The sequence below is a fragment of the Elephantulus edwardii genome, unplaced genomic scaffold (assembly GCF_000299155.1).
Source record: "Elephantulus edwardii isolate Elephantulus edwardi_28Jun2011 unplaced genomic scaffold, EleEdw1.0 scaffold00095, whole genome shotgun sequence".
Classification (NCBI taxonomy): Eukaryota; Metazoa; Chordata; class Mammalia; order Macroscelidea; family Macroscelididae; genus Elephantulus; species Elephantulus edwardii.
The window spans coordinates 13,065,577-13,092,080 of NW_006399845.1; the positions used below are offsets into that span (position 1 = coordinate 13,065,577).

The 26,504-nt window shown below is 48.5% G+C and overlaps 1 protein-coding gene across 1 annotated transcript in view; it reads left to right on the forward strand.

Moving 5' to 3' along the window:
• Positions 1 to 22,280, forward strand: part of SIL1 (SIL1 nucleotide exchange factor) — a 350,503-nt gene extending 328,223 nt beyond the window's left edge. The window contains exons 7-9 of the mRNA XM_006891180.1: positions 16,733 to 16,829; positions 18,514 to 18,678; positions 21,924 to 22,280. Coding sequence (XP_006891242.1) covers positions 16,733 to 16,829; positions 18,514 to 18,678; positions 21,924 to 22,280 — 619 coding nt within the window. The remainder of the gene's footprint in view (positions 1 to 16,732; positions 16,830 to 18,513; positions 18,679 to 21,923) is intronic.
• The last annotated feature ends 4,224 nt before the right edge of the window (positions 22,281 to 26,504 follow it).

Sequence of the window (26,504 nt, forward strand, 5' to 3'; positions counted from 1 at the left end):
GAAGCATCTTCAGGATTGCAAGTTGAGGCTTCAGTTTGCTTTTTAGTTCCTTAAACTTAAGATATAAAAAGTGAGTTTCTTCCCTTTTTATATTCTGACAATATATAACAACAACACGACTTTGCTTTGTCTTCTTGAGCTGCCCTTTGAAATCTTCTGTTCATCTTGTACTTCAGCATATCCTCCCTTCATTTTTTTTTCTTCTTGTCTTTCTGGTGCAATTTTCAGAGTCTTTCTGGACATCCATTTTGATCTTTTCTTCCCCTTCTAGCTTTGCAATGATCTTTGCTTTCTTAATGGATGATATTCTTGATGTTACACCAAAACTGATCTTGTCTTCTATCATTAGTGTTCAGTACCTCAAAACCCTGTTCTTGAGGTTATTTTTAACTTCAGGTGGAAGGAATTGATTGAGGGTTGTATTTTGGTTCTTGTGGGCCTGTTTTGGTTTTCTTCAAGTTCAATTTAGACTTGCATATGAGTAATTGATAGTCTGTTCCACAGTCTGTACTTGGCCTGGTTTTCACTGCTGACATTGAGTTTCTTGATGATCCTTTCACAGATGTAGTCAGTCTGATTTCTGTCTTTCCCATCAGATGAGGTCCATGCATGCAGTTGCTGTTTATGTTTTTTGAAAAAGGTATTTGCAGTGAATATATCATTGATGATACAAAATTCAGCCTCATTTCGGTCACCACGTCTGTACTTTCCAACCACATTCCCTCTGCTTTGTTTTCAACTTTTGCATTCCAGTCCCCAGTTCCATTTTGATTGCTTGTTCAATCAATTTTAGACTGCAGAAGTTGGTTGTTGTTGTTGTTGTTGGGTGCCACCAAATCAAATATGACTCATCGCAATCCTATGAACAACAGATCTGAACCCTGTCCTGTCCTGTCCTGTGCCGTTCTCATCATCTCTGACACCCCTGACCCCACTGCTCCAGTCATTGTGTCACTCCGTCTCATTGAGGCACTTCCTCTCTTTTACTCACCATCCACCTTTCTAAGCATGAGGTTCCTCTTGATGGAATAGCCTCTCCTAGCAACAGACTCAAAGTATGTGAGATGAAGCCTTGTCGTCCTTACCTCCAAGGGGCATTCTGGCTGCACCCTCTCTAAGACATGTTCTTTTTTGTAGTTCATGAAATATTTGATACTATTCTCTAACACCACAACTCAAAAGTATCAACTTTTCTTCTGTCATCCTTGCATCTGGTTCTTGTTAGGTGCCATTGAGTTGACTACAACTCATATGAACCACAGATGAAAACTTTACACTGTCATGTACCATCCTTATACCTCTGCCATGCTCCATCTCCTTGTGGCAGTCCAAATTGTTGAGGGTCGTCTTCTTTTTCACTGACAGTATGATGCCCTTTCAAAGGACTAGCACCTCACAACATGCACAAAGTACATAAGATGAAGTTTCATGATCCTTGCCTTCCAGGAACATCTGGTTGTACTTTCTCCAGGACAAACTTGTTTGTTCTTTTGGCAGTCCACGGTATAGTCATTATTCTTCACCAGAACCACAACTGAAAGTCAGTTTTAGTTCACATAAAGATGAAGCAATTGAAAATACTATGGCTTACTTCAGGCACACCTTAGTCTTCAAACTGACATCTTTGCTCTTGCACTTTGGCAACAGCTTTGCCTGGTACAACCTGTCTTTTCTTTCTTGACAGATGCTACCATAGTTGTTGATTGTGGGTTCCAGTAAAATGAAATCCTTGATAACTAGAATCATCTATACATCTTTCATGACGTTACCTTTCATTCCATCAGTGAGAATTTTTGTTTTCTTGACATTGAAATATAATCCATATTGAAGGCTTGTAGTCTTTGATCTTCTTCAGTAAATGCTTCAAGTCTTCACTTTCTGTAAGCAAGGTTGCGTCATCTGCATAGTGCAGATGTTGACACCAATCCTAATTCCATGTTCATTTTCATATAGTTTAGCTTCTCAGTATATTTGCTTAGCATACAGATTAAGTAAGTGCAGAGAAAGGGTACCACACAGACATGCACCTTTGCTCATTTTAAACCATACAATATTCCTTTGTTCTGTTCAGACTACTGCTTTTTGATCTAGAGAGGTTTTGCATAAGCATGATTAAGTGCTCTGAAATTCTCATTGTTCTCAATGTCATCTATAGTTTATTATGATTCACACATGGTCAATCAACACAAGTACATATCTTTATGGTATTCTGTGCTTTCAGCCAAGATTCGTCTGACATGTGCAGTTCGGTGACATCTCTTGTGCAGTGGTCTCTTCTGAATCTGGCTTGAATTTCTGGACATTTCCTGTCAATTCCAGTCACTTTTGAGTAATCTTTAGCAAAATTTTACTTGTTTAATAATATCTGTACTCTTTTGGATCACTTTTTTTTTTAAAGGGGGAAACTGATAATAAATCTCATCCAGTTACATAGTGAGCCTATTTAGGGCTGCATCTATTTGCTGGCAATCTCAACTGGTAGTCTATCAATTCCTAGGGCCTTATTTTTTGCCATTACCTTCAATTGAGCTTAAACTTCTTCCTTCAGTACTGTTGGTTCATTTTCCTACGCTAGTTCCTGAAATCATTTGCTATGCATCAGAGAGCTGGACAATGACTAGGTGTGATAGAAGGAGAATTGATGCCTTTGAGCTGTGGTGTTAGAGAAGAGTATTGAATATACCATGAACTGCTAATAGATCGAACAGGTTCATCCTGGAAAGTGTGAAACCAGGCTTCTCCTTGGGGGCAAGGATTCTGAAGCTTTGACCTACTTTGGACATGTTGCAAGGAGGGACTAGTCCTTGACGAGGGACATCATGCTTAGGAGGGTGGAGGGACGGTGCAGGAGAGGAAGACCCTCAATGAGATGGATTGATTCAGTCACTGGGATAATGGGTATACGTGTGCCAGAGACTATAAGATTGACACAGGAGAGAGCAGGGTTTAGGGCTGTTGTACATAGGGTTCCTATGAGTTGCAGGAGACTTGATGGCACATAATAACAACAGCTCCTGAAATGTTTTAGTGTCCACAGTTGAGTTTTGGCACGTTGACTCCGTTTATTCTTTTCCTCATTTTTGGTGCTTCCACTTGTCATTTAATGTTCTGCCCATAGAATCAGTATTGCAGCTTGAGGTTTAAATTTATCATTCAGTTCTTTTAGCTTGAGAAATTCCAAACATGTTTTCTTTTCCCCTTTAATTTCCTAACGCCAAGTCTTTGTACATTTCATACAACATCTTGCTTTGTCTTCTCAAGCTGCCCTTTGAAATCATCTGTTCAGGTCCTTTGCTTCATCTTTTGTTCTTTTTATTTTTACCTCTCTGCACCCTAATGAAAGTTTCAGGTCTCTTCTGACATCCATTTTGGTATCTTCTTTTTTCCTTTTTTTTCAATGACCTTTTACTTTCTTCATGGACCGTGTATTTTATATCATCCAACACTTCATCTGGTCTTTGATCTTTTGATCTGTTCTTGATGTTATTTTTAAGTTCAAGTAAGATAAGCGCAAGATCATATTTTGGCTCCTGTGGACTTGTTTTCCTTTTTTTTCAGCTTCAACTTGCATACAGGTAATTCATGATCTCTTCCACAGTCAGTCTTGCCTTTGTTTTGACTGATAATATTGCACTTTTCCACCATCTCTTTACACAGATATAGTCAATTTGACTCCCATATAGTCCATCAAGTGAGGTCCTTGTGTATAGTCACTGGAGGGGGCGGGTGGAGAGAGAGAGAGAGAGAGAGATTTTCAATGAACAAATCATTGTGCAAAATCTGTCATGCAGCCTCTGGCCTCATTTCTGTCACAAAAGCCTTATCTTCCCACTTCCGGTCCTCTTTTTTTTCTCCAATTTCTGCATTCTATTGTTGTTATATACCTTCAGATTGGAACTGACTCCTAGTTGGCCCTTCCGGGGGTCTTTATAGGCTGTAAATTGCACAGGAGGAGATTGCCCATCTTTCTTCCATAGAGAGGCTGGTTGATTTGAACCCCTGACTTTGTGTGGGCAGCACAAATGACTCCTTACCACTGCACCACCAGAGCTCTATTCTAGCCACCAGTTACTATTATTAATGCATCTTGAATGCATATTTCATCATCTAGCCATTCCAGTTACTTAGTCTGAAAATTCAAATGCCAAATAAAAACCTCCACATTATTATGAGAATTATGTGTGTGTGTAACAGAGGAAAGAGAGACCATATTTGGATCATGAGAGTTAGGAGAAGGACAAAGAGACATAATTGGTAGTTATTTTGGTTTTCAGTATTACAGGGAAAGTTTTTGACGTGCAATTTATCACCATTTCTAGAGAGAGCAGTTGATATTTTGAAACTAGCATGAGTTCAGTAAGAACAGGTATTGCCAGATTAACTTCATTGTTTCTTTTCTTTCTTCACGTTTCTCTCTCCTTTTTTCTTCCCACACATACAGAAAATTACACCAATAGTGGTGCTACTTGATAAATTACTAAAAGTGAACTGATGTATCTGCTACCTAGGTCAAGCAAGATAGCATTACCAGCACCCCAGAAAGCTCCTTCATGGTCCCCCACTGCCAGTTTCCTTTTTACCTGGAAGGATTTGTCAGCCTAGGTGATTGGGTCTATGTTGTAGACACACAGAAGCCTGCATTCAGGAAAGTGTCTGACAGAGTCTCATCCTGGCCTAATGGATCAGACAGAGAAATGGCGATAATGGCATAAAGATGTGTAGCTACTTGAACAGTCAGACCGAATGAGTGTTTGATTATAGAGTTCAGTGTCAATAGAATCTTCATGGTAGTGATGTACCAAAGGATTCCATGTCAGACTGTCACAATACCAACATGTTTTAGTCCTTAGTGAGAACACGGGGACAGGTGACAGGGATCAGAAAAGGAGAACCAGTATGTTGGATACATGACAGCCTGAGAATCCAAAAGGAGAGTGACAGGCAAGGATACGGGACTCAGGTAGCATTCTAACATTTGTTTATGTCATTGTTATTAAATTTAAATTTTATAGGCAAGCTGTAGGCATTGATTTTTAAAAAAAGAAAAAATAATCTCGCCACCAGAAACAAATATATAGTGTCATACCTCCCATACAGTTTCTAGCTTGCTTATTGCCTGGTGACAATATCTATAATAATAATTATTATTGCAGTCTTCAATATGAATTGAAGCTCAACATCAAGAAAACAAAGATTCTCATCACTGAGCTGGCCAATTGGCAGCATTATGATAGACAGCAAAGAGATTGAGATTGTTCACAGCTTCAGTTTGCTTGGCTCTACAATCAACACTCTTGGTACCAGCAGCCAGGAGATCAAAAGACAAATTGCATTGGGAAAAATCTGCTGTCAGGGATCTCTCAAGAGTACTGAAGTGCAACAGTGTCAGTCTAGAGACCAAGGTGCACCTGATCCAAAACATCGTCTTAGCAATTACTTGCTATGGATCAGAAAGCTGGACAGTAACTAAAGATGACAGAAGAAGAATCAATGCCTTTGGGTTGTGGTGTTGGAGAAAAGTATTGAATTTACCATAGACTGCTAAGAGAATGAACAGGTTCATTCTGGCAAGGGTGAAACCGGGCTGCTTCTTTGAGGCAAGAATTTTGAAACTCTGCCTGACATACGTTGGGCATGTTTCCTGGAGAGACCAGTCCTTTGAGGAAGACATGGTTGGAAGGTTGGAGGGACAACACAAAAGAGAAAGACCCTGGAGGAGATGGATTGACTCAGTGACTAGGATGGGTAATGGGGAAAGGTGTGTCAGAGACAATGAAGTTGGCTGTGTTTCAAAATGGAACAGGATTCCAGACTGCTGTACATAGGGTTGCTGTGAGTTTTAAGCAGCTCAGCAGCACCTTAGCAACAACAACATACTTGCGTGCAGAGCCATGACGAGGAACTGTGACTCATTAGAGGAGCATGCTCACTGGTAGGCATGTCCACTGTCAGTTCTGCGATGCTACCGCCCAAACTGTAGATGTGGCCTGAGGCACTAAGGGAAGAGCCACAGGAGTCTGAGCCCACTGGATGCTGAAGGGGTTGGCAATACTGGAGCCATCCTTGTAGGTTTAGAATCCACCTCAGCAGTGATTCATTATCACACAGGGAGCCTCCAAAAGGGAGTTGTCAGGGAGGTAAAGGATTTTCAGTCACATGTAGAATGTTTGCAGAATTCAGTGATGGCAGATTATGAGGCAGGAGCTCTGGGCAGTTGACTGCTCTTAAACTTCAGGAGGAGTGGCATATCAGGGCAAGATTATCTTTCTTCTTTGAGAAAATGGACTTTGGACCAAAGGGAAGACATTTCAGGAAAGCAGATTTTATCTCACTACCAGAAGATGTTTTTCTAATAATTGGAACCACTTAAAACTACCATAAATGCAATATAGAGGAAATGCCTTCTCTTCTGGTCTCTTTGGTCTTGGCCGCAGAATAAGATGATGAAGGAAAGCATTGCAATAAGACTCACACTGGTTTTGCCCCCACCTTGGCTCAAGGCCTGCCACCTCCAGAAGTCCACCTGTGACAAGGGTGGCTGCCCTGCCACACACAAGAGAAAGTATAACTGGAGTGCCAGGGCTAGAAGGCAAAATGCCACCAGTGCTGGTCATATGAAGCACCTAAAGATTGTGTACCGCAGAGTCGTTCATGGATTCCGTGAAGGAGCAACACCAAAACCCAGGAGGGCAACTGTTGCAAGTTCTGCAATAAATGTTCTGGCATTTAAAATAGTTTTTGAGAAAACTAGCATAAAAGTGCTTTTTTTTCAAGTGCTGAGCAGCTTATGTCAGAAATGCTGTGTAAAAGCTTAGGCATCCAGTCTTGTTATCCTGGGTATTGGTCCTCAGACACTGTTCTGGCTTACTGGTAAAAATCATGTGGGACATTTATTTAAAAAGCTGATTTTTGAGCCTTGTCCTCTGAGATTTTGATTTTGTATGTGTAGAGTAGGATTTAGAATTGATATTTTTAAAAAAGGTCCCCAGGTGTTCCTTGGAGAAGTGGCTGAATCCAAGCCTGGGACAGGAAAAGTACAAGATCTAGGACAAGAACATCTTGTGCCAGAAGATAAGGAAGGGCTCAAAGAATGATGGAAATATGTCAAAAAGACACAGAAGCCAGCATGAAAAGACTCTCTGAATAAATTAAATAAATATTGAAGGAAATAACTTGTAACCTATGAATTAAATAAAAATTCGTGAATCCATACTGATATAAATAATGAATGAACTAATAAGTAGATGGACAAGAAGGAAAACTTCTTCAGTTAGACTGTCAGAAATTAATATAGAAGGAATGATGGTATTGGGAATTCATTTATTTATGCAAAAACTGGCAATGAATGCAAAAACTAGCAGGTGGAAGCTTGATAATCTTCATAATATCAAAACTTCTTTCTACAAAATACTGAAAATTTCAAAGAGATAAATAGAATCCGTACAGTGGGGGAAACTGGCAGATACTGCGGTAGCCAAATGAATGTGATCAATCAAAGTGATCCATGACCAGTCCTGGGCTAATTGATGTCATATGACTCTTGATAAGATGCACTGAGAAGACAACATTGATTTTATGGCATTCCTGCCAAAATGCATAACCTTAGTCTAGTCGTGAGAAAAACATCAGCAAAACCCAAGTCAGGGGCACTCTACCATAACTACACCGTAAGTACTCTTCCTCTTACAAAACGTCAATGTCATAAAAGACAAAGACATGCTATGGAAGTTTTCCAGATTAAAGGTGACTAGAGATATCAAAACAATTATGAGATATCATCTCACCCCAGTCAGAATAGCAAAATTTAACAGAACAGCAAGCAACAAATGCTGGCGAGGTTGTGGAGAAACTGGAACCCTTATTCACTGCTGGTGGGAGTGTAAAATGGTGCAACCACTGTGGAAGGCGATATGGTGCTTTCTCAAAAAGTTGCAAATAGAGATACCATTTGACCCAGCAATTCCACTACTGGGAATATACCCCAAAGTGACCATAGCCAACATCCAAGCAGATATATGCACACCCATGTTTATCGCAGCTTTGTTTACAATAGCAGGGAGTTGGAAACAACCTAAGTGCCCATCAACAAACGAATGGATAGAGAAGCTGTGGTATATCCACACAATGGAATACTATGCTGCATTGAAAAACAAGGAACTTATGCAATATTATTCAAAATGGGTGACTCTGAAGGACATTATGCTGAGTGAAGTATCTCAGTCACAAAAGGACAAATACTGCATGGTGCCACTGTTGTAAAACAGGACTGATCTTGGGGTTGGGGAGAGACTGAGAAAGATGGGTTCAATAATGTATACTGCACTGAAACAGATGAGGGTGCTAGGGATATTATAACTAATGTTAGATGGATCTTGGCTGAAAGCAGAGAGCACCAGAGGAATGTCTGTATGTGTTGCATTGTACAAAGGTATTTGACCATGTGGATGACAACAAACTGTGGCTGACTGTGACAAGAATGGGAATCTCAGAACACTTGGTTGTGCTTATTGGAAACCTGTACTTGGACCAGGAGGCAGTTGTCAGAACAAAGCATGGAAACATGGCATAGTTCAAAATTGAGAATGGTGTAAGGCAGGGATGTATTCTGTCTCCATACTTTTTCAATCTATATTCAGAACAAATCATCCAGGACACTGGGCTGTATGAAGAGGAATGTGGCATCAGGATGGGAGGAAGACTCATCAACAATCTGTGTGACGCAGATGACACAACCTTGCTTGCTCAAACTGAGGAGGAACTGAAGTGCTTGATAGCCTTCAATATGAATTAAAGCTCAACATCAAGAAAACAAAGATTCTCACCACTGGGCCATTTACAGCATCATAATAGATAGTGAAGAGACTGAGATTCTTAACAGCTTTAGTTTGCTTGCTCCACAATCAATACTCTTGGTACCAGCAGCCAGGAAATCAAAAGATTAATTGCATTGGGAAAATCTGCTTTCAGGGACCTCTCCAGAGTACTGAAGAGCAACAGTGTCAGTCTGGAGATTAAGGTGTGCCTAAATGTCGATAGTTGTAGAGGGGCTTCAGGCCTTTTGTTCATAGGGTCGCTATGAGTCCTGCTCTACTTGAAAGCAATCGACAATAACAATAGAAGCCATGTTCTTCACAATTACTTGCTGTGCATCAGAAAACTGGACAATGACTAGGGAAAATTGATACCTTTGAGCTGTGGTGCTGAAGAAGAATACTGAATATACCATGGACCACTATAAAAGCAAACAGGTTTGTCCTGGAGAGGGTGTAACCAGGCTGCTTGTTTGAGCATGTTGCGAAGTGGAACCAGTGCTTAGAAAGGGACATCATGTTTGAAAGAGTGGAGAGACAGTGCAAGAGAGGAAGACTTTGGATGAGATGGAATGACTCAGTGACTGGAGTAATTGGGGGGTTGATGTGTCAGAGACTATAAGTTTGCATAGGATAGAGCAGTGCACAGAGTTGTTGTGCATAGGGTTGTTTTGCACATAACATCTGCAACTTACTCTCAAATTCAGAAAAGAAAATAATATATGCAAAATACAGAGAGAGAAAATGAAAAAGCAAATATGGCAAAATGTTAATATTTGGTGAATCTCTGCAGGAGTTCTTATCCTTACCACTTTTGTGAAGCTTTTTGTTTGTGGTGTTTGGGTTTTGTGTTTTTGGTTTTTGTTTTGGTCTAATAACTTTTCTGAGATTACTTTTAAATGCCCAGTCTGAAAAGATAGTTGGTTTCTGTTTTTGTTTTTGTTTTCCCTTCTTAACTGTCCCTGGTTATTGAAATGCAGAGGTAAAATTGAGAGCCACCAGATGTCCGTCAGGATAATTCCCTCCTAGCACCCCAGAAGTGTACAGGTTTTTATCACATACAGGTGGGTGGAATGAGGCCTCCAAGTGAGCACTGTAATTGTGGTGGAGTTTGAGTCCCACTGCTTACTCGATTGGCTTCTGATGGGATCTGTAAATGAATGGGTGGATGATACCCTCACCTTTCTCTGGTCTCCAAATAGACTTTCTGAGGAGCCTAATGTGTTTACACCACACCTAAAAAACCAACAGCAGACTGTGCTTGAGTTAGTGCTGACTCATAGTGCCCTTCCTTCTGGTTTCTGAGGTTGTAAATCTTTACAAGCTGAAACTGCCTGTCTTTCTCCCATGAAGTAAGTGGTGGATCTGAACCTCTGACCTTTCAGTTAGCAGTGCAACAAAATATTTGTTATGTCACAGTACACATTATGCCTCCTTTTCACTTAGGTGGTGTGGCGCATTCTGTGTATGTTGTGCTAACGGAGAGACCGTCAAGTCTAACACTCCAGTCTCTCTGCAGTCTTCTCTCAAAGATTTACAGCCTCGAAACATGACATTGGGTCACTGTGAGTCCAGCTGGCTCAATGGAAGTGGATTTGGTTTACATGTCATTAGGACGGAGATTCTGTTTCCCTTGGGGGAGCATCTCCTTCCTGTGGAAAAAGTTTATAGTTGTCCATATTTGATGGGTTAATTGATTGATTACTTAACCTTATAGATCCCTAGATGTTTAGGCCAGTATCCATCTTTCTTGAATCTACCTCTTTTCAGATTATACCTTCTATAGGTCCTTGTATGTGACAGATGAGCAAAGCCAATGACTAGAATATAGACATGAAGGCACCACAGGAGGACTCTTGCAGGTTAAGCTGGTGAACATGTACACTCACCAGGCAGGAGTGTTGCATTTAGCCTGACCACGGCTGAGCCTGACATCTCTTCACACCGCAGCGCAGTGTCTTTTTAGGGACATTTCAAGAAGACAACAGTAAATATTTGTTTGTCTTAGAAATAATGTGAGGACTCAAGAGAGCTCAGCCCTGTCCTGTGTTTCAAGTGAGAGTATGGATAACACAGGCTCAGTTTCTGGGGTTTCACCTTCATGCTGCTATATCCCCCAAATAACACACCAACCTAATCATTGTTGCCCATCCCAGAACTTTGTCTTTTCCAACTTTTCTCTTTTCCCACAGCTTGAAACCCCTTTTCGTTTCTCATCATTTCTGTTCACCCCGCACTGTTTCTGTGCATACCTCTGTGAACTGTGAGTTCAGACCCGGTCCATGGTCAGAAGGGCCCTGTCCTGGCCATATTGCTCTTGACGTTTTCCTTATTTTTTAACAAAGGGTCCTGAATTATCTTTTTGTGCGGGGTGCTGGTATGGAGCAGGGCACTTTGTGGGTCTGTAGCGGGCAGCGTGGGCCCTGGACCGCTTGGCTGCTTACCCTGGATCAGCTCATTTCTCTCCCTACTTGCTTGAGCTCTAGTTAGCTGAAGTACGACCTCTGACCTTGGCAGGCTGCCTACCTCACTGCCACCTTGACCCAAACTTTTGGTTTGGTTTCTGCAAATGCAATCACTTCCTTTTATGCAAACCCCCACCCCCTACCCCCTATGATTTACAGAGTAGCAGCTGCTGCCAGCCCTCTGCACACAGACAGCTGACTTGCCTGCTGATTGTGAATATCCCAGTAATCCAAGTGCTAATGGTATTTATTCAGTCCAGCCGGCTTAGCTCTGAACAAGGTTTATTCTCATTTATCGCATCGAGACGAGCTACATCCTTAATATCCTTCTGTTGACTTTGAGCACACCAGCTCCACTGATGTCAGCTGGAGGCATACTAGCCTCTGCTCTTTTAACCCGCTCAAATCCTCAGCTGTTAGGACACCCCCCTTACTGTCCCTCACCCCAGGCATGATCTGCATTTCTGGGCCTGGGCCTGTTGGCTGGGGCAGGGACGGGGATGGCATGTGTGTGTTGGAGGCATTTGGGCTCAGTAGAGTTCTGAAGAATATGGTTTGTCCTCTTAATGTAGGACACCCTCTGTAATTATGATCTTTCAGCCACAACTCGGTGGCCAGCATTTTGGCATTCATTAGCTCCTCTGTCTTTATCAGGAGGTATTTTTAGCTCTGCTTCACAGGTGTGGAGACAGAAGTGACGGTACTCGCCCAAGGTCACAGCCATTGTTCAAAGGTTGTCCACCCAACACCTACTTTTGCTCTTCCTTAGAGCCCACTTGAGCTCTTTTGGCCATTTCTACCCCCAAAATCACACCATGGTGAGCCTCCAGAGTGAAAAGCCGAGCTGCCTTGAGAGGGAGGGTTCGTTCTTAGGGCAGGACAGTGATGGCTGAGGGCCGGTGAGGTAGGCTGCTTGGAGGAGCCTGGGTCTGCGCCCTTGTGGGTTCACTGAGGGACATCATGGTCACGGACTGGATTTCTTGCCATCCTTCCTTTGCTGTGTGTCCTTGCCCTCGGACTGGGCAGCAATGAAGGGCTGGCTTTCAGGCAGCCTGTTTTATGGAGGCTTCATGTCTGAGGAGTTCCTGAAGCTGTGAGAGCCCTGGGGCAGGGCCCTGAGTGAGAGTAGGCATCCCTTTAAGCTGATGATAAGAAAAGGTCTCCAGCTGCACAAACCCAAACTGTGGCCTTAGTCTGGTCCACCCACCAGGTCCTACAGGGCTCTCTGCTGCAGGTGAAAAGGTGGATTTATTGCCATAGGAAAGTGGTCTCAGCTCCTTTTTAAAAAGGTCATCAGGCGTGCTCTTTTAGTTTCCCCTCTAGTGTACTTTGTTTGAACTCTGTTCATTCTTATTCTAAATGAGCTTCCTTCATGGGGATGGATGGGAAAGTGCGCCTGAGGGAGGGAGGGTGCGTGGGTGGGTGGAAATCAGTCTGCTGTTGGTGTGGCTGTAGATGGCTCCTGGCTTGCATTGACCTGCCTCCTGGAGAAGAGTGTCCCTGTCTATCTGTCTGTCACAGCTCCAGTGTAGAAAATGGAAAGGCTTTGATGGCCCAGCCCTGTAGTATAGGGAGTTGGGATCAGTACATTGGATTATACTGAGAGAAGAAACTTTCTCAGAGGAAGGGAGGAAAGGGGTGTCCATGCTCAGAGGCAGAAAAGAAGGACCGCTGGCAGTTTCTGTACATACCACATCCAGAGCTTGCCTCCTCTGGAAGGAGGCCCTGCCTGGCTCACCCTGTCCCCTGCTTGTCTTCTAGGCCATCCCCTGCTGCTGGACGCTCTGGTGTCAGGATACCTGTGGCTCTCGTTTCTGACACCACACTCAGTGCGGCCTGTCTGCTTGCTGGACAGTCTGAGTCCTGTGTTGTCCCTTCTCAGTCCCAGCCCGCAGACCTCCTTGGCACAGCTGCCAGCCCCTGCCACCTGTATTGGGCTCTGGCTGAGAGCCATACTTCTCAGCCTCATTTCCCCCAATACTAGGGCAGTTTCTGAGGCTCATGCATCTCCTAAGTGCCTGCTTTTTCTTCGGCCAAGAGCAGTCCCCTCACCTGTCCTCAGGGCCCATGCAGTTTCACCTCTCCTGAGCAGCTGTCATCATGCTTCCAGCTAAGGCTTCCCTTTTTCTGAATTCCTAGAGACTTTAGATTCAGAGCCATCCCTGGTGTGACTGAAGTTTTATTTATATATACATAAATATAAAAATATAAATATTATATATATGTTGTTGTTGTTATGTGCCGTCGAGTCGCTTGCGACTCATAGCGACCCTATGTACAACAGCCCTAAACCCTGCTCTATCCTGTGCCAATCTCACTGCCTCTGACACATCCATCCTGATTACCCCAGTCACTGAATCAGTCCACCTCATAGAGGGTCTTCCCCTCCTGCGCTGTCCCTCTACTCTACCCAGCATGATGTCCCTCTCTAAAGACCTGTCTCTCCTTACAACATGTCCAAAGTATGTTAGGCGAAGCCCCAGAATCCTTGCCTCCAAGGAGCAGCCTCGTTTAACCCTCTCTAGGATGAATCTGTTTGTTTTCTTGGCAGTCCATGGTACATTCAATACTCTTCTCCAGCACCACAGCTCAAAGGCGTCAATTCTCCTTCTATCCTCCCTAGTCATTGTCCAACTCTCTGATGCATAACAAGTGATTGCAAAAACCATGGCCTGTATCCTTCTTCCTAGTCTGTTTTAATCTGAATGTTTAGACTTAAAGGAGTCTCTGACAGACAAAATATATATATATGGAGCTCTGGTGGCCTAGTGCAAGAAACTGTGCTGCAAGGTTTGAGGCCACCAGCTGCTCCGTGCGAGGATGGGCAGTCTCCTCCCGTTGTGACGAACTGCTTCTGAAAACCCGCTGGAAGATCAGCTATGGGTCCCTTCCGACTCTATGATACATAACAACAACAACAATAACATATATATTTTTTTTCTCTTTTTTTCACTCACTCACTTGTTCTGAAATCTGTCATTAGAAACTACTGTCATCGTTAAGTGTCGTCAGGTAAGGTCCGAGTCATCGTGACCTGTGTGCAGCGGGATCCCCACGGTCACTGCCCCGTGTGAGCCCATTGTATGGAGTCACTGTTGCCGGCCTGGGTTAAGGGTCTTTGTCTTTTTTTGCTGACCCATTATGTGGTCTGTTGTATATGTTGTGTGGGGCCTGTCTTCATCAATGTTAGGAGACAGAGGGCAAGTGCTTACCTTCCCCAGGGGTCTGTCCTACATTGCGGGGCTTCTCCAAACAGCAGCTTGCCTCTGGATCTCTCCTAATGCAAAATCTGTGAGGCCCTCACTCGTCTGCACTGGAGGCTCTGTGGGTACCAAGTATCAGGAATGCATCTCACTCCTGCCTGTAAAAGGCCTTGGCTTGATCTCCTCAGGACTCTGCACCTTACCTCCCCTGCTACCAGGGGACAGATGGTGACAGAGTCCAGGTTTCTGCATCCAAACTTGGCTTCCCTCACCCAGCACTGCCTGTGCTGGTGACAAAGCTCTTGCCCTGGGATGCGCCCAGGGAAGCCTGAAGGTGGTCCCTGGTCCCAGCGTGCCCCTCCATTCCCTGGACCCAGTGTGCCCCTCCATTCCTGTAAGGTCTCCGATTTGGTCTTCCAGGGCTTATTAGCTGTTTTTCTCTTCCTTGGGCCTTACCCTCAGCAGATTGGAAGTCTTTCTGGGGGCTGTGAGTGATGCTGCTCGTCGGTGATGCTCTTTAAGGTGGCTTCACCCTCCCTCCTTCTTTGGGAAACAGCATTTGACATCTTCATGAATTTCTCAGCGTGGTTGTTGTCTTTTCCTAGCCCCTGCCTGTCTTGGGTGAGTGTTTCTTGGGCACATGATGGCAGAGACAGCCCTAATTAGCTCAGGCTTTGATGAAGCAGCTGCTTTTCTCAACTCACTGGAGCAGGGGGCAGGGGGTGCATCGTAACTCACAGCCTCCTGCGTGCACCCACCTGGCTGTTGAGAGAGCCGCTGGCCTCCCTGCCCCAGAGGCCAGCCTGTCTCCAGAAAGCACCTCAAGCTTGATGGTGGAGTTGCAGCAGGACAGACTGGCACCCCTGTGCTTCCTTCCTGGGTACAGAGAGAAGAAAGAGGCTCTCATATTTCCAGCAGGAGTGCTGTGGCTTCGAGTACTCCTTTTTTGATCATTGTCTCCAGTACTTGATTGGAGCAGATTGACCTAGGCCCTTGCCATTCCATCCTGCCAGCTTTTCTGGATTTTTAACTGCAAGGCCTCCCCTGTGGACAGCAGCACAGGGTGTAATGGCTTTTTCACTGCCTTTCCTTTTCTGGGTTTCTGATTTGATCCTGTCCCTGTGGTCTCTCTTTATCTCTCCTCACCTGTCTTAATCTCCAGAATGCTGTGAGGACATCCTGCCAAGGTCAGGGTTTAGAAGAAGCAAGCACTTCTTGAGTCTCTAGAGAGCTTGTAGCCTGGCTCTCTAGCCTTGACCTTGGTTTCCCCTGGGACGTGAGCACATGGGGTCCTCAGTTTGGCAGCTGCCTCTTTCTTAATTGAGCACTAGTTTGCATTTTCAAGTGAGGAGCCAGCTAAAAGGTATCCACTCGGGTTTGGAGCCGCATCCTCTGCCTGACCTCCTGCCTTAATGGAGGTCATTCCCTCCACATTCCCCCATCCTTTCACTGGGAAGGAGGTTGAGGCCCCAAGTGTTTGTTTTGATCTTATCACTGTTTCTCCAGCCCCAAAAGGAAGAATTCCAGAAGCATCCCTGGTTTTCTCTTTATTGGTTCATTCCTGGTTCTGCAGGCTGTGTGCCACATGCTGAGGACGTGGAGATAGAGAAAGCTGCAGGAGCTACTCTTGTCTCCTGGAGTTGGGCCCATGTTAGAATTACTCTCCTGGAGTTGGGCCCATGTTAGAATTACTCGGGTCGTCAGAGACCCGGGCCTGACTCTTTCTTCCTGCACTCCTCCCACACTGTTTACTGGGTGCCATCTGTGTGCCAGTCCTGAAGATCTTCCCAGGATCCCTCCCCCTGCCCTTAAGTAACCTGGCAGCCCAGATCAAGCAGAGCCATTAGTAAAAGGCTGCGGTGTCTGAGATCCTGGAAGAGGGAGCATCCTGCACTGAGTTGGAGACATGTCAGGGAAGATCCCCACATGAGGGACCTGAAGAAACCCTTTTGGCATCAGACGGATCTTTCCACGGTGATGCTAACTTACCTTCCCTGATCTACCCCAGGAATCAGGGATCTCCAGCCGCTGGAGTGCCATGGGCCACTGACCCAGGGTGTCCACACCAGTTGGCCTTTGTTTCTAGAGCTAAGACCTAGCTTATTCAGATGGGACCATCCCTGTGTCTTTGGTGTCTTCCCACAGTGGTTGGTGTGGTGTCAGCTCGCTTACCACCACCTGCTGGGCTGGAAGCTGGAAGCTCCTGAACCAGCGAGCAGGTGCATGATCATGGTGCCTGTGCTTCCTCCTCTAGCAACCCAAAGGTCCAAGTGGAGGCCGTTGAAGGAGGAGCCCTGCAAAAGCTGCTGGTCATCTTGGCCACTGAGCAGCCTCTCGCCACCAAGAAGAAGGTATGTTTGTCTCGCCTACTTCCTCCCAGCCCCCTGCAAACCTATGAAGGGAAGCAGTCAGTCTCTGTGGCAGTGCATGCCACCTCTGAAGTCTGACGGTGGTGGAGTGAGTGGAGGCCAGGATCAGAGGAGGGGACATGGCAGTAGGCCAGGTGTCCCTGGTCTGGGCTCAGCTGCAGGGTGCAGGGTGTCCTCTCATGCATGCTTCCTGTCCTGGGCCCTCATTCATCACCCTTTGTCTACTGGGTGTTGTTGAGGGTGTCTTAGTCTCTCCTGGCACTCACAGGAGGGTCTGAACCGGTGTATGGCAGGACTGGGGGTGTCGGGCAGGTACTACGGGTGCCGGGTTGATACCAGCTTTTGGGTAGGTACCGGGGTTTAGGGGGTACTAGGGGTGTGAGAGCTCTGATGGCCTAGCGGTAAGAGTCTGCACTTCACGCAGTTCAAATCCACCAGCTGCTCCACAGGAGAAAGATGGACAGTCTCCTCCCATGCAATTAAGTGCCTCTGAAAACCTGCTGAAGGGTCAGCTATGGGTCAGTTCCGACTCGATGGCACACAACAACAAAGGGTGTGGGGCAGGTACTGGGGGTGTTGGGCAAGTACCAGGGTTCTTTGTTACAGGGGTGTTGGAGGGGTACCAAGAGTAGTAGGAGTACCAGTGATGTTGGAAATGGAGTCCCAGGGGTGTTGGGCAAGAACTGGGGCTGTTGAATGGGAGCTAGGGGTGTTGAGATGTTGGGCAGGTACTGGGGTGGTGGGCAGGTGCTAAGGAGTGTTAGAGGGGCACCAAGGCTATTGAGGGGTACTAAGGTGTGTTAAAGGGGTACCAAGGCTGTTGAGGGGTTCTGAGGAGTGTTAGAAGGATACCAGAGGTGTTGGGCAGGAACTGGGGCTGTTTGGTGGGAGCCGAGGCTATTGAGATATTGGGCAGGTACTGGGGGTATTGGGCAGGTACTGGGGTGTTGAGGGGTCTTGAAGAGTGTTGGGGTACCAGGAGTGTTGAGGGGTCCTGAGGAGTGTTAGGGTACGAGGGGTGTTGAGGGGTACTGGGAGTGTTGGGGTACCAGGGGTGTTGAGGGGTCCTGAGGAGTGTTGGGGTACGAGGTGTGTTGAGGGGTCTTGAAGAGTGTTGGGGGTACTAGGGGTGTTGAGGGGTCCTGAGGAGGGTTGGAGTACCAGGGGTGTTGAGGGGTCCTGAGGAGTGTTGGGGTACCAGGGGTGTTGAGGGGTCCTGAGGAGGGTTGGGGTACCAGGGGTGTTGAGGGGTTCTGAGGAGTGTTTGGGGTACCAGGGGTGTTGAGGGGTCCTGAGGAGTGTTGGGGGTACCAGGGGTGTTGAGGGGTCTTGAAGAGTGTTGGGGGTACTAGGGGTGTTGAGAGGTCCTGAGGAGGGTTGGGGTACCAGGGGTGTTGAGGGGTCCTGAGGAGGGTTGGGGTACCAGGGGTGTTGAGGAGTCCTGAGGAGTGTTGGGGTACCAGGGGTGTTGAGGGGTCCTGAGGAGTGTTGGGGTACCAGGGGTGTTGAGGAGTCCTGAGGAGTGTTGGGGGTACCAGGGGTGTTGAGGGGTCCTGAGGAGTGTTGGGGTACCAGGGGTGTTGAGAGGTAGTGGGAGTGTTGGTTGCTGCTGGGTGGGATCTTCGGGGCGCTTCCAGCGGCCTTTTCTGGCGCTCTGTGCCTCCAGGTGCTGTTTGCCCTCTGCTCCTTGCTGCGGCACTTCCCCTACGCCCAGCAGCACTTCCTAAAGCTGGGGGGGCTGCAGGCGCTGAGGAGCCTCGTGCAGGAGAAGGCCACTGAGGTGCTGGCTGTGCGCGTGGTCACGCTGCTCTACGACCTGGTCACCGAGAAGGTGAGCGCTCGACCTGCCCTTCCTGCCCCTCGCTGCCTTGCTTGTTTTTCTGCGCATTTCACTGTGATTCCCCCCTTAGTCTCTTCTCTCGTCCACCTGTCCATCCATCCTTGTAACTGAGTATCCTGAGTGACTGTGGCAGGTGGGCTGGCAGGCAGGGTAACTCGGAGTACCTGAGGACTGGTCAGGAGGGGCCAGGCCTGGCTGGTGGGTTGTTCCTGGTAGTGGTCAGGAAAAACTGTGCAGACCTAGCGCTCAGCAAGACTAAAGGCCAGAAACAGCCAGGATCAGGCCCGTCTTGGAGATGGGAGGTCGTGTGACTGACACAGCCAATGGGGTGGTGAGAGCAGGTGGATGGAGCAGCTGAGTCTGGGAGACACTTCAGGGCTTTAGGCCATCGCAGCGGCCTGGGCCACGGGGGACAAGGCTGGAATGGTTCTTACTCTGGAGTCTAGAAACCAAGGGAAGCCTCCATGGGAACTCTGGCTCCAGGCAGAGGCTCCGACTGGCTGCCCTCAAGGAGCCCAGGGACCTCAGTAGCCTGACAGCTTCTAGGAGACTTGGTGACCAGCCTGCTTTAGTCGTTGCAATCCTGAGCAGCATTGTAATTAAGAAGGGAAAAGTGAAGCTAGCCAGGCATGGACTCTGACTCTGCTTCTGCAGAAAGTGCTGTCCAGGCCCTCGTTGCCCATTGCTGGCCACTCTCCACAGAGCTGCACATGCTGGTTGGGAGAGCCAGCTGGCAGCACTGGGTCTGTGCTGAGTGTGGGGGCCTCCTCGGCTCTGTGCAGCCTCCACCTGGCAGCTCCCCTCCCAGAACAGAGGTCTGTCTCTGTCTGTCATTTGCTCTCTGCTCTTCTGTCTCTGTCTCTCTTTGTCTGTCTTGTCTCTCAGTCTGTTTCTGTAGCATTCTTGGTACAAGTTGCAAAAACCCAGCCCTCAGAACAGCAGGCAGCCATGTGGTGCTCAGATCTAATTAATGAAGCCTGGGCACATCCTTGGAGGGGCCAGCAAGCTTCGGGGGGATAAGTGTGTTGGCCTAGTGTTTCCCGGGAGAGCCTATTCTTTCTCCTGGTGTCTGTCTACTGTTCAGTGTGGGCATCATGGGTGCTGTAGCATTGGCCTAGTGCTGTGTACCCCCACTGTGGTCTCCCTCTGGCTGCCTTAGTGAACTGGTGTTGAGAGTCTGCATGAGAGCCTTAGGGCGCTGTTGCAGTGCAGAAGAACTGGGTCCCCCTGGAAACTGTACAGAGGACCGTCATCCTCCAGGGAGGAAGCCAAAGGACTTTGGCATAGAGCTTGGACTCTAGAATGGAGTAACTGAATGGAGGTAGGCCCAAAGGTTCTGGAAGATAGAGGCAGTCAGGATACCCCTAGTCTGCAGCTACCTTGAGGATAGATTGGTGTGGGGAGACAGCAGCTGAATCACAGAATTCGAGTGGACATTGTAGGCCTACTTCTCAGACTGGGGAACCCTGGATCGTTGTAAGTACTTTGTCTCTGACCCCCGGTTCATGGCAGGACCTGTAATGAGCACATGCTCTGGCAGCACTCAGAGAAATGCAATGTCCACCTGTGTCAAAAGACTGTGTCCTCTTTTGCCTGCAGGGAGCTAGAGGGCCATGGGCTGACCCTGCTGTCAGTGTGCTGCAGGGAGTCTGCCCCGTCAGATGCTGTGCACGGTGCTGGGAGATAACCCGTAACCCTTGTCCCCTGCCACTTCTAGCCAGATGCTCCTGAGTCCTCCCAGAGCATGTCAGCTAAGGCCCAGAAGAGCGTCCTGACCTCTTCTGGGGGTCAGGAAAGGCAGTCTGGGGTCACTGAGATCTGAAGAGTAGGTCCATCTGCCTGTGGAGTGGAGTGGGGTGAGGAGAGCTCCTGAAAGTGGAAACTGCATCTATAGAGGCCCCCAGGAGAGTCCGGACCAGCAGGTTGTGTAAAAGGGGCAAAACCAGTTCAGGCAGGGCCAGACGCCATGTGGCCCTCGAGTCCCAGGGAAGGAATTTGGCCTTTATCATCAGAATGTCCAAGCTCCACGGTCAGAGGCCAGTGCCCAAGGCGCTCAGCCTAGACTTAGCTGTAGGCGCTCTTCTGGGGGTCCAGCAAGGCCCCTCTTGTTCTCCTGGGCTCACTGTGCACTTCCTTGGCCTTACACGGGAATTCCTACGTTCTTCCTGTAGATACATTTGTACAGTGATTTGGGGAACTCTTGTATCACTTTCACCTCTACATAGCCTCCCTCTGGCATTGAAACAAGCTGAATGCCTGTGTTTGGGCTTTTCTTTCCTGCTTGAGGCAGGCTGAAAGAATTGGTTTCCAGCACATTTGTACTGATGAGGTAGAATTTCTGCATGTTTCAGATTGATGCCCTTGCTCAGACCTTCCACAGCTCTGTAGGCCACTGGAGGGGTGATTGAGGCTGGCGCGTTGTCCTGCCGACTCTGTCCTAACCCCCAGTTAACCCAGGCCTGCTATGGGGCTCTCTAAAGAGATGTGTAGAGGGCCCTATGCTCTTGTCCACGTGGACAGTTCTACATTTCACTCGAGATCCAGGGAAGCGCATCTCCTTCTAACATAAACCCTCAGCAGGGGCAGCCATCCTCCCCTCTGAGGAGGTGACTATGCGTGTAGTGACAGTGACGGTGCGGGCAGTGCAGAGAAGGTGGTGTGGAATCATCAGAGCTAACGTCTAACTTTGCTTGAGGAGTTGTTATATGTCCGGCATGGCTGGATGCTGGTTATTTTATTTAGATCTCTAGAAGTCCTGAAAAGATTCTGTTACTTCTGCCTGAGAGATGGGCATATCGAGTGAATCTGAAGGAGGAAGGACCAGCCCTGGATCACTGAGCTTATCTGTAGTAGAGCAAGATTTGAACCCCTGTCTGCACCCACATACTCATTGTTGGATTAACATTACTAATGAAATATTTAGGATTTGTGTAGTTGTTTTTCTTCTGCTAGACCTTGAGCTCCTTGATGTTGCCTTGCCTTTTGCTTTTTGCCCAGCACCCAGCAGGGTGCTTCAGTGTTCTGAAGAAGTGGATGAGTGGACTGACAGGGGTGTATGGATGTGTGTGTGAACCATGAGCACGTTCCCCATGCAGATCCTTTGAGGCCCTGGGGGCAGAGAGAGTGAAGATTCAAGGCCTGCGTGTGATGTGCAGGGCTGGCTTTGCGTGCGTGAGCTGACTGCTGTGTTTTCTCCACACACCCCTGGCCCTGGTACCTGGCTGTGCGGATGGCAGATGTTTGCCGAGGAGGAGGCCGAGCTGACCCGGGAGACCTCCCCAGAGAAGCTGCAGCAGTACCGCCAGGTGCACCTCCTGCCGGGCCTGCGGGAACAGGGCTGGTGCGCCATCACCGCCAACCTCTTGGCACTGCCCGAGCACGATGCCCGCGAGAAGGTGCTGCAGGCCCTGGGTGCCCTCCTGGCCACCTGCCGAGACCACTACCGTGAGGACGCCCAGCTCAGCAGGACGCTGGCCGGCCTGCAGATGGAGTACCAGGCACTGGCTGCCCTGGAGCTTCAGGAGGGCGACGATGAGGGTTACTTTCGAGAACTGCTGAGCTCTATCAACAGCTTGCTGCAGGAGCTGAGATGAGGCCGCCCTGCTCACACCAGGACTGGCAGCGGTGCTGTTTGTGAGGCTGAGGGGTACCAGCTGGATGGGGACTCTGCAGGAGAAGGGCACGAGGTCACCTGGACAGTGCCATGATGATCATTAAATGGAGCCATGACACTGTCTGCCTACTTTGTGTATCTTAGTATGCCCCTCACAAGTTAACTCTTCCCCCACTGTCCCCAGCAAGTAGCTAGGTGAGTGTGGAGTGACATCCTGGGCATTCAGCCCAGAGTGGCCCCCGTCACAAGCCTCATGGGAAGGGTCTGGGCTCTGGAATTTAAATCCTCTGGCTGGGACCCAGCTTTTCACACCTAGGAGCTCTGTGACCTTGGGAAGTCATTTAACTCTCTGAACGTGTTCATCTGCTAAGAGAAGTGCTCTTCCTTGAGAGAAAGTGTGCATAAAGCGTGGGGTGCCTAAAAGAAATAGAATGGTGCCCTCCCTTCCTGACTTGGCCATAAGGAAAGGTGGGGCTCCTAGCTGCTCACTCCGTCCCGTGTCCAGACCACTGGCAAAAATCTCGAGGCTGTCCCATACAGGGGGTGGGGGGGATGCTGTCAACTCAGGCAGCTGATGGACTTGGTGGCCACAGGACACTGGTAGACCGTGACCCTGGAGTTTCCGGGGGTGAGCCTCTCTTTTGGGAGAGAGGGGATTTTGCTAAAGCTGGTGATGGGAACCCTACCAGCCTGGCAGGGCAGGGTGCCTTTGGGTGGGTATAGAGCAGACCCGTGCCCTTGCCCCTCACCCCGTCTGCTGGGAGCTGGGCCAACCCCAAGGAGGAAGCATCCGAGGCGGGGGCAACTGAGCCTGGCAAGTCCTGGCCCCCACCCCAGAGAGGCAGAGTGCCAGGCTCACAGCCTGCTGCAGGTTGCCACGGCAACCCTAGCTCCAGGCTTTCCTGATTTGGATTCTAGTGTGTTTGTTTTTCCGCCTTTCCAGTGCACCAGAGGGTAGGTCCTGCTGGTGCAGCCAGCCCCGCCCAGCTTCTAGGAGGTAAAGTTGAGAAGGTGGATTCTGGTCAGGCCTTTCCCCTCCCTGCCTCCAGGCTCGAGATTTGGAAACTCCAGCCTCATCCAGGAGAGAGGGAAACTCCGGCCCCAGAAACTTGGATAAGCAGTGGCCTCTCTTGCTCAGCCTCACGCCCTCCCTTGACACCTCAGGCACACACCTGGAGGCTGAACAACACAGAACCCCTTGGGCCCAGTGGGGATTACCGACTATCTCTGTTTTTAACCCCTTTAGCAGCCTTTGAAGGAGGTAAGTACAGGTGCAGAGATCACGGGCTCAGAGAGACTGAATGATCTGCCTGAGGCCATGGAACCTGTACTGGCAGAGCTGGGTTTGGACTAGGATGTGAAAAGCCTGTGACTGACAAGAGAATGGTTTTTAATTTGATACGTAGTAGGATGGGAAGAGAGCTCTGGTGGCCTAGTGGAAGGAAGCTGCGCTGTAATCCTGAAGGCACACAGTTCAAAGTCACCAGCTGTCTCATAGACAGTCTTCTCTGTCCCAGTCTCCTCCTGTGCGATTAACTGCCTCTGAAAACCCACTGGAGAGTCAGCTGTAGGTTAGTTCTGACTACAGTATACAACAACAGTAGGACAGGAGTTCCTCTTGAGGCCAGGAGAGAAGTAGAGCAGCTGTGGCCATGGCAGAGCAGGACTTGGCTTTGGCCAAGGTCAACAGACACTTAAGAAATGGTGTCAGCGGGCTCTACAAGTGACTTGAGAAAGGGGGAACGTGAGGCATGGGGTGAGACGCCCGCTGGAGTGGGGAGGGCTGGGGCTGCTCTGGGCCGCAGCCTCGCAGAAGTGAACGCTGTGAGCTTGCAGGGCAAGGGCATCCCTTGTATGAGGGCTGGCAAGAATGTGGGGAGCTCCAGATGGCAGCTGGGGAACCCAGAGTTCTTGCATCTCCGAGCACTAGGGTCTGATCAGGGGTCCTCATGAAAAGAAAGATGCTAACAAAAGTCTAACTGAAACCCCCATGCCTTTTCTGCCCCAGGTGTGCTGCACAGAATGGTCAGAACAGAAGACAGACCTTGACCTTTGGGCCACAGGCTCTGGGAGGTCCCTGAAGCCAAGAGCATCTGGAGATCACAGAGTGGGGCCGAGCCAGGGCTGCGATGCTGAGCCCCAGGTCCGGTAGTGCAGCTCCCGGCCATCCTCTCCACATGCACACGGACAGGACATTGGGGAGGGTGGGGTGGTACTCAGACCCCAGGCCAGCCTTTGGTGGCCAGTCTTGTATTCCTCAGCTTCCACTAGGTCAGCCCTGGAGGCCCTCTGAGGAGACAGGCCACAGTATGGCGTGGACTTTGGGCTTTGACTGTGTAGTACAGGTTCTCGTTTCATGACATCCTTCATCTCTGCTGTCTGCAGGTCTGGGAGAGCCCTCTCTTTGTCTTCCCTTTGCATGCTTTCTTGGGAGCTGTGATCAAGGGGCGTGGCCTGTGCTGGAAGTCAGGAAGAGATGCTGGGGTTCGGGGAGCAGTAGTCATCAGAATGAGTGAGGTGACCTCTCACCCCTGTCTTATGCTGGGGCCCCAGGGCCTGATGGAAAGGACTAGGAGGGCTGTGGCTGCTGATGTCTGAGGCTCGAGCCGGCCGTTGATTTTTGCTCTTCCATTGCCTGTACCAAGTCCTCCTGTGGGAAGATGGCAGGGATGGGGGTTAGGTGGTGGCTCCCTTTGGGGATGCAGTTGAAGTGTGGCATGAATTGTGAGAATTGAGCCACTGAAACTGAAGAGGGCCCTCACCTGGGTGAAGAGTTGTCTGGAAGACAAAGCCTCCCAGAGCAGGGATAAGCGAGCTGAGGCCTGAAGGATGCTTGAAGGATGGGCCAGATGAGAGTTCAGTCCCAAGAAGGGCTTTTTTAGTGAGAATGAGTGGTCCATTTGAGAAACCTACAGATTCGTAATGGGGAGCGCTGGTGGCCTGGTAGTAAGGAGCTGCACTGCAATCCCAAAGGCAGGTAGTTTGAATCCCCCAGCTGCCCCACAGGAGAAAGTTGAGCTGTCTCCTCCTGGGGGATTGCTTCCAACCTCTGAAAACCAGCTGGAGAGTCAGCTGTGAGCAGTAGACTCCATGGTGCATAAGCACAACAGTGAGACAGTGACTTCGTTGTAGTGGGAAGAAGTGAGGAGGTGAGGGCCCAAGGAGGATGGGTGGAGCTGGTGGGATTAATGGGCTCTAGTTCAGCACCTTGTCAGCCTTGCCAAGAAGCGTGTCTCCATCCTAGTGGAGGGCGGTGGGCATTCTCTTGGCTGCAGCTCATGTATTTATTCAGGAAAAGTATGATTTAGTACTACTGTGAGCCAGGCGTTGCTCTGGGGCACTAAATGATAACTAGAATGGAAAGAGCCCCTGCCTTTCTGTCCATCAGGGGAGCTGAGGCAGATGTGAGTGCTAAGAGCAATGAAGAAAAAGAAAGCAAGATGTGAGGATAAAGAGTGTGAAAGGCTGATGTTGTCGATCAGGTAGTCAGAGAAGATCAGGAGACAGTGTGACAGTGACAGGAAGCTGAAGGAAGTGTGTCAGTGACCCACGGGGGCACTAGGGAAGTGCTTTTTTGACACGGGTCCTGAGACAGGAACATGGCTGCAGTGTTTCAGGAAAAGGTGTGAAAGCCAGTGTGCCAAGAATAGAGCCAAGGGCAGCGTAGGCAGTGAGGTGTAGGGTAGGCTTCGGGGGAAGGGCGTGGGTGTGCTTGCTGTCTAGAGACTACAGATTTCCTTTGTGATGGGACCCAGAGGGGAGACCTGCCACGGCTTACATCTTAAAACACACAGTTGTTGATTCAGTTGCTGTTGATTCTTGGTGAATCTCTGCTGGGTTCCTGAGCCTGTAAATCTTCACAGGAGCAGACGTGTTTCCGCTGTCTCCTGTTGGCTGCCCGAAATGCCAGCCTGTCCATTAGCAGCCCAGAACGTGCTGCACTGCACCACCAGGGATGCATTTTAACAGGCTCACGTTGTTGCTGTGTGGTGAACAGATTACACAGTGACAAGGGTGGAAGCGGGGACCTGTTCCAGAATCCAGGTGAGAGTGGACAAGGTTTGATCCAGGATGACAATAGAGCTGTTGAGAAGTGATCAGATTCCAGATGGCTTTTAAGGGGAGAGCTGCAAAGATTTGCTGAGGGCCTGGATGTGGCTTATGAGGAAACAGGAGCCCTATTTCAGGGTCTGAGCGGATGATT